This window comes from Ranitomeya variabilis, chromosome 3, assembly GCF_051348905.1.
Source record: "Ranitomeya variabilis isolate aRanVar5 chromosome 3, aRanVar5.hap1, whole genome shotgun sequence".
NCBI classification, from domain to species: domain Eukaryota; kingdom Metazoa; phylum Chordata; class Amphibia; order Anura; family Dendrobatidae; genus Ranitomeya; species Ranitomeya variabilis.
Window position 1 is genome coordinate 486,570,706 of NC_135234.1, and position 17,013 is coordinate 486,587,718.

At 44.3% G+C, this 17,013-nt stretch overlaps 1 protein-coding gene across 2 annotated transcripts in view; it reads right to left on the reverse strand.

The window, feature by feature from the left end:
• Positions 1-457: 457 nt before the first annotated feature.
• Positions 458-17,013, reverse strand: part of ZBTB11 (zinc finger and BTB domain containing 11) — a 58,738-nt gene continuing 42,182 nt past the window's right edge. For both annotated transcript variants that reach the window (XM_077296766.1, XM_077296765.1), the window contains exons 9-11: positions 16,255-16,413; positions 15,947-16,122; positions 458-1,250 (exon numbers count right to left, since the gene is read on the reverse strand). In XM_077296766.1, coding sequence (XP_077152881.1) covers positions 736-1,250; positions 15,947-16,122; positions 16,255-16,413 — 850 coding nt within the window. In that variant the 3' untranslated portion in view covers positions 458-735. The remainder of the gene's footprint in view (positions 1,251-15,946; positions 16,123-16,254; positions 16,414-17,013) is intronic.

The window sequence follows — 17,013 nt, forward strand, 5'->3', positions numbered from 1 at the left end:
GGATACTGGAGGTGACACTACCAGTGCTCGTCTGTAAAGCAGGGTGGAGATCGGTGCCCTTGAAGGGGCCCGTCACCCCAAAAGTCAGCTCAGGCAGTGGCATCCCACGTCGCAGGAGAGGATACGGAGAGGTAAAACTCCCGTGCTCGCCTGTTGTTGGTTCGGGGAGACCGGAGCCTTGAAAGGTTCCGTCGACCCTTCGGCCAGTAAAAAGTTAAATCCAGTGTGCCTCCTACGGACACTAAGCTTGAACTGGGTCTCTGGAAGCCAGCATGAGGGTGTATACTGCAGGGGAGGAACTAACCTTTTTTGTCTCAACTTAGTGTCAGCCTCCTAGTGACAGCAGCATAACACCATGGTTCTGTGTCCCCCAATGTGGCGAAGGAGAAATGGTCTTTTGATCACACAGCTTTTAATAAAGAAAACCAACATTCAGCTGTACCTCTAACACACAAGACACATTGCAAAAATTAATTTTAATCCAAACATGTCCAATGAACATAGGTTCAGAAACCTAAACTTTATAGATATATATATAAAAAATTATTACAACCTGCAATGTTTGGTTTTGAATACCATTCTTACAACTGTGGTTAATAAAACAATCTGTGCAAATTCACAAAATAAGCCAACCGTTTAAATAGTTTTTACACATAAAGCGCGCACACTTTATTGGCATAGACTAAATGGTAAGTGCTAAATTATGTACAATTAGTTATGCTTTTATACAGAAGGTCAAAGGACCTCAGACACCTGGTCAACCTCTACTTCCACAGTTTCAATGTGATCAGTCTCTTCAGGAAGCTTCACCCCTTGTTGTTGGGCCAGTACATAGTTTACTACTTGCATGATGCTCTGGTCAGAAAGAGAAGACACTGCTGTTGAGCCATCTTGGGTGCCAGACTCATCTTCAATGACATCTTCAGATACTAAAACAGTCTCAATCTCCTCAGATACAATTTCTGAATGTGACTGTCCAATGTCATTTGACAGAAAACTGACAGCATGTTCAACCTGGGTTCCTTGGTGGTGAAACTGTAAGCTGTCTTTCTCCAACATAATTTTGCAAGGAATATAGTTATTGTGATACTTGGTCATGTGTTTGCGTAGGTTGCGGGCATCTATGTAGGCTTCATTGCACACAGGGCAAACGTATGGCCTCTCTCCTGTGTGCGTCCTTACGTGGCGTTTTAGAGAACGTGCATCGGCCCAGGCTACACCACATGTTAGGCACTCAAATGGTTTTACCCCTTTAAAAAATAAGCACAGTACATTACATAAGCAGTAATTATACAACACACTGAGGAAAGAAGATACATCACACATGGCAAATTACACATCTTATTTGGATAACATTTATCTAATAAAGCTGACCATACTAACCAGAATGGGCTGATTCCATTTTCACTTGAAGTACCTAAAAAACTATTATTTGGGAAAATATTGTTAATTGGACACATTTGCACTGATTGATCAAACCAGGAGATTTATTTGTCATGTAGTGGATCACCACTGGCTAGTCAACAAAAGTAAAAGCCAGCTTGTTTGGCTAATGAAAGTCAATAATCACGGTGGCCCTTTACATCAGAAGAACGTTGCTCAAGTGTTAATTTTGGTGATATTTGCCTGAACAGTGTTCAAAAATGCAGAGTAAACTGCACAGTGTACAGCGGTATTTGCACGAGCATGCATCTGGCAGAATGTTTCAAATGGTCCCATTGACCACAGTTCCAGAATTAGTGTAAGGGTGTAAGGGGAGAGTCACGCGGCTGTATAAATCTGACGAGGATCGCAAAGCAATGCTTGGACTTTCCATCGGCTCACCCAATAGGAGTTGGACAACTGCATAGAAAAACATGTTCTCATGCTGGGGTCAGGAGATCTGACGGCTAATCCAAGCATTGCATTGCTACCCATGTCCGAGTTACACGGTCGTGTAATTCTCCTGTAAAAATTAATATGATTATGATGTCCATTGTTTCCCGCTAACCACTAAATGATAAGTAATCCTAATCGAGTATTTTCAGCGTGCTTGAAAAAAAAAAAAAAAAAAATGCTCGAGTCACCGCCGCTGCATGTCTTGCGTCTGTTTGTTAAGCAATCCTTGAATGTGTTTCGGCTGTTGAACAGCCGCTAAACATGCAGTGGTGGCGACTCGAGCATTTTTTTCCCCCAAGCACGTCGAAAATACTATGACATGAGCATGCTAGGATAACTTCTTATCATAGCACGCTCACTCATCACTAGTATACAAATAGTGCTGTATGAAGTGATCACCAGCCAGTATGTGTACAAGTACAGAAACAGAGGGCTATTAAGTGCATGGAGGGTATAGGAACGAATGTTATGAGTAGAGTTGAGCAAAATTTTCAAAATTCGGTTCCAATTACAATCAGCGGGAATATTGGTTTTGCAATATTTGCTGAACATTGCCGAACATCTCCGGTGTAAATGGGAGCAGAAATTACGGAATATGTTCAGAACAGATCATCAAATATAAATTTTGCACAAATATGGCAAATTCATATTCGGCGACTAAATCCAAACATTCGCTTAACTCCAGTTATGAGGTTTCAGATATGGAAGAAAATTTTGGAAGGGCAAAAAGGAAATAGTTACCGTATACACTTGAGTATAAGCCGACCCAAGTATAAGCCAACCCCCCTAATTTTGCCACAAAAAACTGGAAAAACTTAATGACTCGAGTATAAGCCTAGGGTGGAAAATGCAGCAGCTTCTGGTAAATTTCAAAAATAAAAATAGATACCAATAAAAGTAAAATTAATTGAGACATCAGTAGGTTAAGTGTTTTTGAATATCCATATTGAATCAGGAGCCCCATATAATGCTCCATACAGTTCATGATGGGACCCATAAGATGCTCCATGCAAAATACGCCCCATATAATGCTCCATACAGTTTATGATGGGCTCCATAAGATGCTCCATATTAAAATATGCCCCATATAATGCTGCACAAAGGTGGATTATGGCCCCATAAGATGCTCCAGAGATATTTGCCCCATATAATGCTGCACATGGCCGCATGCAGATATTTGCCCCATATAATACTGCACATAGCCCCATAAGATGCTCCATACAGTTAATTGCCCCATATAATGCTGCACAAATGCTGATTATGGCCCCATAAGATGCTCCATACAGATGTTTGCCTCATATGCTGTTGCTACGATAAAATAAAAAAAAAAAAAAAAAAATCACATACTCACCTCTCAGGCCCCCGGCACTTGCTATATTCACCTGCTCCCCCCCCCCCCGTTCCACCGCCGACCGCTGCTGCGTCTTCTCTGTCCTGTGCACCGACGCTCAGGCAGAGGGCGGTGCGCACACTAATCGCGTCACCACGCCCTCTGACTTGAGCGTCATCGCAGAGGACGTGGAAGACGCAGCAGCGCCGATGGTGGAACGGGGGAGCAGGTGAATATAGTGCACTGCGTTATACTCACCTGCTCCTGGCACGGTTCCTGGACGTCTGTTCCCTGGCAGCTTCTTCCTGTAGTGAGCGGTCACATGCCACCGCTCATTACAGTAATGAATATGCGGCTCCACCCTATGGGAGTGGGGTGGGGTCCATATTCATTACTGTAATGAGCGGTACCATGTGACCGCTCACTACAGGACCAAGATGCCGGCGCCGGGAAAAAAAAAAAAACGTCCAGGGACCGCGCCAGGAGCAGGTGAGTATTATTACACAGCTCCGCTCCACCTTCCCTGCGTATGACTCGAGTATAAGCCGAGAGGGTTACTTTCAGCCCAAAAAAGTGGGCTGAAAATCTCGGCTTATACTCGAGTATATACGGTACATAAGTGGGGTGAGGCAATGGGCCAGTCTAAAGAAGTGCATTTTTAGGGCACGCTTAAAACTGTTGGTATCGAGAATTGTCCTGGGTAGTGTATTCCAGAGTGCAGCTCGCAAGAAGTCCTGGAGATGGGAGGTTCAGATTATTGAGGATGTGAGTGTTAGGTCATGAGCGGAACGGAAGGCAAGAGTAGGATGAGAGAGGAGATGTATGGTGGTGCTGAACCGTGGAGTGCTTTGCGGGTGAGAGTGAAGAGTTTATATTGTACTCTGAAGCACATGGACAACCAGAGCAACGTCTTGCACAGGGTAGAGGCATTGGTTTAACTGTTGGAAAGGAATATTATCCTGGCTGCAGCATTCAGGACGGATTGGAGAGGGGATAGTTTAGTAAGCGGGAGAGTTGCAATAGTCCAAACAAGAATAAATAACAGCAACTAAGAGTTTTTCCAGAGTCAAAGGTAAGAAAAGGTCAAATTCTAAAGATGTTTTTGAGGTGTAGATGAAATGAGAGAGAGCTTAGGGATTTTTTTTTTTCTTAAACTGAGACAACTTAGAAAGTTACTGTATTTATTCGATCCCCATGAAAGCATAACGACAGAGGTGATCCGCCCTTCAAGGACAGGAAACCTACAGACATAAAAGGGCAGCACCTCTCCCACGCATCAATTGGTTTCCTGTCATTGACGGGTGAACCTCTTACATACATGCTTTTTAGAAGCATTTTAGGCTTGACATGGGCGCTTCTTCCAATCTCACATTTGGAAGAAGGGTGCTTCAGGCTGTGGTTCCTCCCTAAATTCTTACCTCTCTGTAAGGCTGCCGTCACACTAGCAGTATTTGGTCAGTATTTTACATCAGTATTTGTAAGCCAAAACCAGGATTGGAGCAATTAGAGGAAAAGTATAAAAGAAACCTATGCACCACTTCTGCATTTATCACCCACTCCTGGTTTTGGCTAACAAATACTGATGTACGAGAAATACTGACCAAATACTGCTAGTGTGACGGCAGCCTAACTCTCTTGTGGTGCTGTCATGGGTGGATCGAATAAAGTTTTAGTTACCTGTAACGGATTTTTCGGAGCTCATGACAGCACCCTTATAATACCTCCCTTCAAGTGTGGGTGAGCACTTCTTCCACTTGTACGTATTCACGTGTGAGAAATTATCTGGTGTTCGGATTGTATAATTTTTTGCTATTAACCATGGGAGGTCCTCCTGTGCTTTGTAATCCAACTGATGCGTGGGAGAGGTGCCGACCTTTTACGTCTGTAGGTTTACTGTCCTTGGAAGGGCAGATCCCCTCTCTCGTGTTGCTGTCAGGTATCATTTTAAATCAGTATAACGGTGCTGATCTGACACTGTATGTATGTTACTGTGCACAATCCTGCTGACAGGTTCCCTTTAACCCCTTTCTGACATTAGACGTACTATCCCGTCGAGGCGACCTGGGCCCGTATGACCATCGATGGGATAGTACGTCTAACGCGATCAGCCGCGCTCACGGGGAAAGCACGGCCGATCGTGGCCAGGTGTCAGCTGACCACTCCTGGCACATTAACCACCAGAACACTGCGATCAAACAGTGCTTCCCTGAGACCTTCAGAGCAACGCGATGTGATCACGTTGCTCTGAGCATCTCCTCCGTCCTCCTCCCTGCAGGCCCCGGATCCAAGATGGCCGTGGGGCTCCTTCCGGGTCCTGCAGGGAGTTGGCTTGCAAGCGCCTGCTCAGAGCAGGCACCGGCAAGCCTCCTGCAGTGCCTGTCAGATCGCTGATCTGACAGTGCATTGCAAAGTGTCAGATCAGACACCATAACATGATGTCCCACCCTGGGACAAAGTGAAAAAAAATATATATATATATTTACATGTGTAAAAAAAAAACAAAAAAAAACAAAGCTCCCAAATAGATAAATAAAAAATATTGTTCCAATAAATACCTTTCTTTATGTAAATAATAAAAAAAAACAATAAAAAGTACACATTTAGTATCGCCGCATTCGTAACGACCCGACCTATAAAACTGTCCCAATGGTTAACCCCTTCAGTGAACACCGTAAAAAAAAAACCAAAAAAAAACCCAAACAATTATTGTAACGCCGAAAACGTCATCTTGTCCCGCATAAAACGAGCCGCCATGCAGAATCATCAGCGAAAAAATAAAAAATGTTATAGTCCTCAGAATAAAGCGATGCAGAAATAATTATTTTTTCTATAAAATAGTTTTTATCGTATAAAAGCGCCAAAACATTTTAAAAAAATGATATAAATGAGGTATCGCTGTAATCGTACTGCCCTGAAGAATAAAACTGCGTAATCAATTTTACCAAAAGCGGAACGGTATAAACGCCCCACCCAAAAGAAATTCATGAATAGCTGGTTTTTGTTCATTCTGCCTAACAAAAATCGGAATAAAAAGCGATCAAAAAATGTCACGTGCCCGAAAATGATACCAATAAAAACGTCAACGCGTCCCGCAAAAAACAAGACCTCACATGACTCCGTGGACCAAAATAGGGAAAAATTATAGCTCTCAGAAGGGGTAACACAATTTTTTTTTGCAATAAAAAGCGTCTTTTAGTGTGTGACGGCTGCCAATCATAAAAATCCCCTATAAATAGTAAATCAAACCCCCTATTATCTCCGCCTTAGTTAGGGAAAAATAATAAAATAAAAAAATGTTTTTATTTCCATTTTCCCATTAGGGTTAGGGTTGGGGCTAAAGTTAGGGTTGGGGCTAAAGTTGGGGTTAGGGGTGTGTCAGGGTTAAGGGAGTGTTCGGGTTAGGGGTGTGGTTAGGGTTGGGATTAGGCTTAGGGGTGTGTTGGGGTTAGGGTTGGAGTTAGAATTGAAAGGTTTCCACTGTTTAGGCACATCATGGGCTCTGGAAACGCAACATGACATCCAATCTCAATCCATCCAATTCTGCGTTGAAAAAGTAAAACGGTGCTCCTTCCGAGCTCTGCCGTGCGCCCAAACAGTGGTTTACCCCCACATATGGGGTATCAGCGTACTCAGGACAAATTGCACAATAACGTTTGGGGTCCAATTTCTCCTGTTATCCTCGGGAAAATAAAAAATTGGGGGTGAAAAATCTTTTTTGTGAAAACAAGATTTTTTATTTTTACGGCTCTACATTATAAACTTCTGTGAAGCACTTGGGGGTTGAAAGTGCTTATCACACATCTAGATAAGTTCCTAAAGGTACCGTTACACTAAACGACTTACCAACGATCACGACCAGCGATACGACCTGGCCGTGATCGTTGGTAAGTCGTTGTGTGGTCGCTGGGGAGCTGTCACACAGACAGCTCTCTCCAGCGACCAACGATCAGGGGAACGACTTCGGCATCGTTTAAACTGTCTTCAACGATGCCGAAGTCCCCCTGCAGCACCCGGGTAACCAGGGTAAACATCGGGTTACTAAGTGCAGGGCCGCGCTTAGTAACCCGATATTTACCCTGGTTACCATTATAAAAGTAAAAAAAAAAAAAAAACCACTACATACTCACATTCTGATGTCTGTCACGTCCCCCGCCAGCGTCCACAGGGTTAAAACTGCTTTCGGCAGGAGTGCTGCTAATATGTACGCGCTGCTGCCGACAGCTTCCCTGCACTGAATGTGCATATTAGCAGCGCTCTTGCCGAAAGCAGTTTTAACCCTGTGGACGCCGGGGGATGTGACAGACATCAGAATGTGAGTATGTACTGTTTTTTTTTGTTTTTTTTTTTACTTTTACAATGGTAACCAGGGTAAATATCGGGTTACTAAGCGCGGCCCTGCGCTTAGTAACCCAATATTTACCCTGGTTACAAGTGAACACATCGCTGGATCGGCGTCACACACGCCGATCCAGCGATGACAGCGGGTGATCAGCCACCAAAAAAAGGTCCTGATCATTCCCATCGAACAACGATCTCCCAGCAGGGGCCTGATCGTTGGTCGCTGTCACACAACGAGATCGTTAGCGGGATCGTTCCTACGTCACCAAAAGCGTGACGTTGCAACGATATCATTAACGATATCGTTAAGTGTGACTCAGCCTTTAGGGTGTCTACTTTCCAAAATGGTGTCACTTGTGGGGGGTTTCCACTGTTTAGGCACATCAGGGGCTCTCCAAACGCGACATGGTGTCCTATCTCAATTCCAGCCAATTTTGCATTGAAAAGTCAAATGGCACTCCTTCCCTTCCGAGCTCTGCCATGCGCCAAAACAGTGGTTTACCCCCACATATGGGTATCGGCATACTCAGGACAAATTGTACAACAACTTTTGGGGTCCAATTTCTCCTGTTACTCTTGGTAAAATAAAACAAACTGGATCAGAAGTAAATTTTGTGTGAAAAAAGTTTTTTTTTTTTTTTTTTTTTTTTAAACATTCCAAAAATTCCTGTGAAACACCTGAAGGGTTAATAAACTTCTTGAATGTGGTTTTGAGCACCTTGAGGGGTGCAGTTTTTAGAATGGTGTCACACTTGGGTATTTTCTATCATATAGACCCCTCAAAGTGACTTTAAATATGATGTGGTCCCTAAATAAAAATGGTGTTGTAAAAATGAGAAATTGCTGGTTAACTTTTAACCCTTATAACTCCCTAACAAAAAAATGTTGGTTCCAAAATTGTGCTGATGTAAAGTAGACATGTGGGAAATGTTACTTATTAAGTATTTTGTGTGACATATCTGTCATTTAAGGGCATGAAAATTCAAATTTTGAAAATTGTGAAATTTTCTAAATTTTCGCCAAATTTCCGTTTTTTTTCACAAACAAACTCAAGTAATGTCAAGGAAATTTTACCACTAACATGAAGTACAATATGTCTCGAGAAAACATTGTCAGAATCACCGGGATCTGTTGAAGCGTTCCTGAGTTATAACCTCATAAAGGGACAGTGGTCAGAATTGAAAAAATTGGCCCGGTCATTAACGTGCAAACCACCCTTGGGGTAAAGGGGTTAAAAGTGAACCTGTCAGCAGATTTTGCCGATATAAGTTGCGGCCACTGCCTTTCAGGGCTTATCTACAGCATTCTGCGGTCCGGTCCGATGGGTGTCGCAGGTCCAGGCCCTCCCACCTTCTTGCGATGCCGCCCTCCTGCTTCTTCATCGCTCCCACGCATCGGCGCTCCTGCGCAGGTGTATGTCTCTGCCCTGTTGAGGGCAGAGTAAAGTACTGCAGTGTGCATGTGCTGGGAAAGGTCAGAGAGGCCCGACGCCTGTGCACTGTAGTACTTTACTCTGCCCTCAACAGGGCAGAGACGTACACCTGCGCAGAAGCACTGTAGAATGTTGTAGATAGGCAGTGGCCACATCTTATAGCAGCAAAATCTGCAGACAGGTTCCCTTTAAGAACACAAATGGCAACCACTTAATTGGCTGCATTCATACATGCATTTTTCTCATTTGTTTTAGAACTGACAGAAGGCTGACCCATTCACGACCCATTCACAACCCATTCACGCATCACCTATTTATGAAATTCATGCGATGTCTTTTTCGCATCAGTTTTTGTGAATCACACTCAGCCAGTGAATTCGATCCATCAGAAATGTATGAAAATTCTAAGAATCCGGTTCCATAGCTTATTTGTTTTTTAATAATAAAATGAATTAAATTCAGAAAAAGAATAAGAAAACAATTTGCAGTAAGACAAGAATTTACTAATCATATATGTAGAAGGAGTTAAGACTACAAGAATTACTGGTGGGGAAGATTTTTCATATGATAACGCAGCACAGGCTTTTCCCCATGCCCCAGAAAAATGGAGCACTCTAATACCTCTCAGGGAAAACTCGAATATAGGTAATGAGTGCCATAAGGACATGCTCAGAAGATGACATAATTAAGTCACCTAGGATTGCTCCAAATTCTTCAGTCTCTCCAGATTCCTTGCCATCCCCAATTGTGGGACATTGCCTGTGTTTTCCAATATTTGGGTATCATGCTGCATTCTGCAGTGATTAATACTATAAGGGTATGTTTCCACGGTCAGGAAACGCTGCGTGTCTGACGCTGTGTACAGCCGCAGCGTCAAACACGCAGCGTCCAGATGTTACAGCATAGTGGAGGGGATTTCATGAAATCCTGTCTCCACTATGAGTTAAAAGACGCAGGCAGCAGACCCGTGTAAACGGACATGTGGCACGTCTTTCCAGAACGCAGCATGTCTGTTTACAATGCGGCGATGCTCCATCGCTGCGCCGTAAAACCGCATCTAATGATTAGTCACATGCATAGTAAGTGGGTAAAGGCAGCTTACTACGCGTGTCTACCGCAGGAAGTCCGCATCCACTGCAGTTCTCGCGATAACTTAGCTTACAGCGAGAACTGCCGTGCACATGACCGGGGGTTATCAGGTCACCCTATGCTGGTTCTCGCGGTCAGCTGACCGCGAGTGCTACAGTGTAGGTGATCACTGGACAGTTATCTCCGGTGGTCATCTACGAGCTCTGCTATGTCTGGATGTCAGTCATCCAGATGTAGCAGAGCTGGACTCGTCGTGGGACACTCGTTATTAACGATTCGTCGGACCAGAGAGTATACTGTGGGTTTTTTTTTTTTTCCAGGAGATCAAGGACTTCACTTGGATTACCAGTGTAATAAAGATGGCAAAACTGTGGTGTTTGATTTCATTAAAAGACTTTATTCTGCGCGCGTGCGTGTGTGTTTTATTAACCCTTTACCAATTATAGGATTGGTAATGGTAGGAGTCTTAGGGTACCGTCACACATTGAAATTTTCATCGCTGCGACGGCACGATTCGTGACGTCGCAGCGTCGTATAATCATCGCTCCAGCGTCGTAGACTGCGGTCACACGTTGCAATCACGGCGCTGGAGCGATGCCGAAGTCCCCGGGTAACCAGGGTAAACATCGGGTAACTAAGCGCAGAGCCGCGCTTAGTAACCCGATGTTTACCCTGGTTACCAGCGTAAACGTAAAAAAACAAACAGTACATACTCACCCGTCGGTGTCCTTCAGGTCCCTTGCCGTCTGCTTCCTGCTCTGAGTGCAGCCGTACAGTGAGAGCAGATCGCAGCACCGCTGTGATCTGCTCTCACTTTCCGGCCGACACTCAGAGCAGGAAGCAGACGGCAAGGGACCTGAAGGACACCGACGGGTGAGTATGTACGGTTTGTTTTTTTACGTTTACGCTTGTAACCAGGGTAAACATCGGGTTACTAAGCTCGGCCCTGCGCTTAGTTACCCGATGTTTACCCTGGTTACAAGCGAAGACATCGCTGGATCGCTGTCACACACAACGATCCAGCGATGTCAGCGGGTGATCAAGCGACGAAAGAAAGTTCCAAACGATCTGCTACGACGTACGATTCTCAGCAGGGTGTCTGATCGCAGTAGCGTGTCAGACACTGCGATATCGTAACGATATCGCTAGAACGTCACGAATCGTAACGTCGTAGCGATGGAAATTTCAATGTGTGACGGTACCCTTACTGACGCCTCTCCATTACTAAGCAGGCTTAATGTCACCTTACAAAGGTGACATTGACCCCTTTTTACCCCATATGCCACCGCTACAGGGCAGTGGGAAGAGAGAGGCTAAGTGCTGGAATTGGTGCATCTTACTGATGCGCCATTTCTGGGGCGGCTGGGGGCTGGTATTTGTAGCCGGGGGGGGGGGGGGCAACATCCATGGTCCCTTCCTAGGCTATGAATATCAGCCCGCAGCTGTCTGGGGCGCCCCCTATTTAATAGCCAGGCTAAATATACAGCTGCGAGCCGATACTCACAGCCTGGGAAGCCCCATGGGTATTAAACCCTTCCCAGGATACAAACATCAGTCCCCCAGTCGCTGGCTTTCCCTCTCTGGCACAGAAAATTCCGCAGGAGCCCACGCTATTTTTTTTTTTTTTTTTAATTAAACAGATATTGCATTTATGACTGGGGTCACACTTGCGAGAAACTTGCCCGAGTCTATTATCTATCTATCATCTATAGCAATATCTATCTATCTGTGTGTGTCAACATTATTCTTTAATGGAGTATGTAAAAGAGAATGAACTAGGAAATTACATCAATTTTTTTTTTAGATCTTTATTTAGCTTACAAAAGCACACAAATCCGCATTAAAAAAAACACATCAAAAACGCAGGTGACCTTCCAGTGACCTCAGATGCAGATTTTACCTGCATCAAATCGTGAGCAAATCCTGACCGTGGAAACATACCCTTTAAGGTACCTTCACACGAAGCGACGCTGCAGCGATAGCGACAACGATGCCGATCGCTGCAGCGTCGCTGTTTGATCGCTGAAGAGCTGTCACACAGACCGCTCTCCAGCGACCAACGATGCCGAGGTCCCCGGGTAACCAGGGTAAACATCGGGTTGCTAAGCGCAGGGCCGCGCTTAGTAACCCGATGTTTACCCTGGTTACCAGCGTAAAAATAAAAAAAAACAAACAGTACATGCTCACCTGCGCGTCCCCCAGCGTCTGCTTCCTGACACTGACTGAGCTCCGGCCCTAACAGCACAGCGGTGACGTCACCGCTGTGCTTTCACTTTCACTTTAGGGCCGGCGCTCAGTAAGTGTCAGGAAGCAGACGCTGGGGGACGCGCAGGTGAGCATGTACTGTTTGTTTTTTTTTACTTTTACGCTGGTAACCAGGGTAAACATCGGGTTACTAAGCGCGGCCCTGCGCTTGGTAACCCGATGTTTACCCTGGTTACCAGTGTAAAACATCGCTGGTATCGTTGCTTTTGCTTTCAAACACAACGATACACAGCGATCGGACGACCAAATAAAGTTCTGGACTTTATTCAGCGACCAGCGACATCACAGCAGGATCCTGATCGCTGCTGCGTGTCAAACGAAACGATATCGCTAGCCAGGACGCTGCAACGTCACGGATCGCTAGCGATGTCGTTTCGTGTGAAGGTACCTTTAGAATTCCCTTTGAGGAGGGAAACAAACTAGGAAAACTGAAAGTAGTAAGACCTTTAACCACTTCACCCCAGCCTGTTTTCACCTTCCTGACCAGTCCAAATGTTACAATTCTGACCACTGTCACTGTACGACTCTGGAACGCTTCAACAAATCCCAGTGATTGAGTGTGTTTACGTGACACATTGTACATAATTGTAGTTATAAACTTGTCAATATGATCTGCGTTTATTTCTCCGCTGATGGAGCTGTATTGGCAGCTTGTTTTTGCAGGACAAGATTATGTTTTCAGCAATAACATTTTGATTTATATTCAATTTTTTTATCTAGATTTCACCGTTTTTTGGCAGTATGATGAAAAAGCATAGTTATTGCCAAGTTGTTTTTTTTTGTTTTTTTTTAATGGTGTTCACTGAAATGTGTACTTTTGGTTTTACATAGACATACATATTCATAGGCATATTTTTTCAATTTGCATTATCAAGTTTTGAGAAAAAAAAATTATATATATATATATATATACACACACATATATATATATACACACACATACGTGTGTGTGTGTGTGTGTGTGTGTGTGTATGTATGTGTGTATATATGTGTGTGTGTGTGTGTATGTATGTGTGTATATATGTGTGTGTGTGTGTGTGTGTGTGTGTGTGTGTGTGTGTGTGTGTATATATATATGTGTGTGTGTGTGTGTGTGTGTGTGTGTGTATATATATGTGTGTGTGTGTGTGTGTATATATATGTGTGTGTGTGTGTGTGTATATATATATATATATGTGTGTGTGTGTGTGTGTGTGTGTATATATATATATATATGTGTGTGTGTGTGTGTGTGTGTGTGTGTGTGTGTGTGTGTGTGTGTGTGTGTGTATATATATATATGTGTGTGTGTGTGTGTGTGTGTGTGTGTGTGTGTGTGTGTGTGTGTGTGTGTGTGTGTGTGTGTGTGTGTGTGTGTGTATATATATGTGTGTGTGTGTGTGTGTGTGTGTGTGTGTGTGTATATATATGTGTGTGTGTGTGTGTGTGTGTGTGTATATATATATATATGTGTGTGTGTGTGTGTGTGTGTGTGTGTGTGTGTGTGTGTGTGTGTGTGTGTGTGTGTGTGTGTGTGTGTGTGTGTGTGTGTGTGTGTGTACATATACACACACACACACTCACCGGCCACTTTATTAGGTATACCATGCTAGTAACGGGTTGGACCCCCTTTTGCCTTCAGAACTGCCTCAATTCTTCGTGGCATAGATTCAACAAGGTGCTGGAAGCATTCCTCAGAGATTTTGGTCCATATTGACATGATGGCATCACACAGTTGCCGCAGATTTGTCGGCTGCACATCCCAAAGATGCTCCATACAAGGCAGGATGGATCCATGCTTTCATGTTGTTTACACCAAATTCTGACCCTACCATCCGAATGTCGCAGCAGAAATCGAGACTCATCAGACCAAGCAACGTTTTTCCAATCTTCTACTGTCCAATTTCGATGAGCTTGTACAAATTGTAGCCTCAGTTTCCTGTTCTTAGCTGAAAGGAGTGGTACCCGGTGTGGTCTTCTGCTGCTGTAGCCCATCATCTGCCTCAAAGTTCGACGCACTGTGCGTTCAGAGATGCTCTTAGGCCTACCTTGGTTGTATCGGGTGGCGATTTGAGTCACTGTTGCCTTTCTATCAGCTCGAACCAGTCTGCCCATTCTCCTCTGACCTCTGGCATCAACAAGGCATTTCCGCCCACAGAACTGCCGCTCACTGGATTTTTTTTCTTTTTCGGACCATTCTCTGTAAACCCTAGAGATGGTTGTGCGTGAAAATCCCAGTAGATCAGCAGTTTCTGAAATACTCAGACCAGCCCTTCTGGCACCAACAACCATGCCACGTTCAAAGGCGCTCAAATCACCTTTCTTCCCCATACTGATGCTCGGTTTGAACTGCAGGAGATTGTCTTGACCATGTCTACATGCCTAAATGCACTGAGTTGCCGCCATGTGATTGGCTGATTAGAAATTAAGTGTTAACAAGAAGTTGGACAGGTGTACCTAATAAAGTGGCCGGTGAGTGTATATATATATATATATATATTTTTGTAGTTTGTCTTTTTTTTTTTAGGCTGAAAGTGCCCCTCCCGGCTTATACTCAAGTCACCCCCACCGGTCTCTCTCCCCTCTCCGTCTCTTACCCCCTCCTTCACAGCAGCAGCGGCACAGCGAGATCCTGGCATGTATTGAGTCCCAGAGGTAGCGGCGTGCTGGTAACGTATGGAGCAAGCGGTAGCTGTACGGCAAGCGGAGGTTGCGGGCGGCCTGTATTTTCAGTGCCGCACGTTTCACTTCCGCTGATGTCACGAATATTCTTAAGTAAAAATGAGCGGTAACGGAAGTGAAGTGTGCGCAGCGAAAATACAGGCCGCCCGCAACCTCCACCTGCCGTATAGCTATTGCTTGCCTCCAGGACAGCTACTCCATACGTTACTGGCACGCCACCACCTCCGGGACTCCATACATGACAGGATGGCGCTGCTCCGCCGCTGCTGCTGTGAAGAAGTGGGTAAGAAACACCCCCGTGGGAGACTCGGGGAGACTTGCGGACAAAGTAGCTGCTGCATCTCCCCCCTCAGTGTATACTCGAGTCAATAAGTTTTCCTGTTTTTTGAGGTAAAATTAGGTACCTCAGCTTATACTCGGGTCGGCTTATACTCGAGTATATACGGTATTTCCTTTATGTGACTAACTTTTAGTACTCTGACCACTGGTATAATGCATTGCAGTGCACATGTGACACTGACAAACGCCTTTTAGACCATGCTCCTGTCAAGATCTAACAGGCCACTGTAGATGGCAGACCCGGTGGTCATCATTTGATCCCAGACTGCCACAACAATGATCGGCAGGCCGCGAATACGTCACAGGGGTGCTGATCAGAATGCAGAAGGAGCCCCCTCCCTCTCGTGGCCTCCTAAATGCTGCAATCACTATTGATGAATATCAGTATTAATTTATTATACAGATTTGCGTGAAGTCTAATTTTAAATTAATCTAAATTATCTAAATCTCAGCTCATTCTGAGCCAAGAGATGGTACTAAATAGTGACTGACAGGGAACACAATGTGCACAATAATACAGTGAATACAGTCAGCCATTGACCAGACCACCCACTGGACTCCTCCTAAGCCAACAATGATCAGAGACTCAGGACGACAACTTGTCTTTGTTTTACCTTCATGGTTGTTGACATGTCTTCTGAACTCTCTCAGTTGGGTAAAGGTTTTTCCACAATGGGTACAAACTCGCTCAATATTCCTCTTAATTCTTCCCTTCTTGCCATGGGTTGCCTTATTGACATGTCTCCTGAATAATGACTTCTCAAAGAACTCCTTTCCACATGTGTTACATCTGAAATGATGAAAGTGGACACATGGGGTAGCAAATTTGATGAGATCAACTACACCCAGAGAAGTACAGAGCTATAGCGAGAGGGATAGTCAGATGTGTTACCATACAGTACAAGAAATACAGGATCCTCACCTGTACGGCTCGGTTACAGAATGGGATTTTACATGCGAGTACCAATCTTTCTTCCAGCTGTAGCACTTCCCACAAACCTCACACTCAAAGGGCTTCACGCCAAAGTGCTTATTCATGTGCTGCTGCAGATCCCGGGCTTCTGAGAAACTTTTTTCACATCTATACTCAATACAAATATCAGAAACTGAAAATCTCTGATAGAAGGTGAATGTCACAAATAGAAGTACAGTTATTGAAATGCTTCCCACATGGGAACTTACTGGGTGCAAATGTATTAAAGGTGTAATATGCATTTTCTATACTGCTATGGAAATCGGTGGTGGGGAACATGACATCTGAAGCTTTTTGCAGGAAAACTGACACCAGTTTATGCTTCCCAATCTGAAGGCAGCATAAAATAACGACAAGACCATGATTCCAGTGCTGAATAACTTACTTGGCTTCTTGCTGTAGATTTAGTAATAATACTGTTATCTGCTGCAGATTTGCTAGTCTTCTCAAAGTTGAGTTCTATATAACTTCACCCACTTTTGATTGACAGATGTCTGCCTGCACTGTGTATAGGCAGAAAGCAGCCAGTGTTGGAGGTGAGGCCATACAGAGCTCATGAATATCGAAGACTATGTTAACAGGAACTGATTATAGAGGAATACCAGAGCTGCAGCAGATAAATTGGGTTTATCAAAATTACAGTTTGTAGCCCAGTAAGTGATCCAGTGTCAGAACCAGGCCATTTTCAGTATAAGAAACCTCTAACAG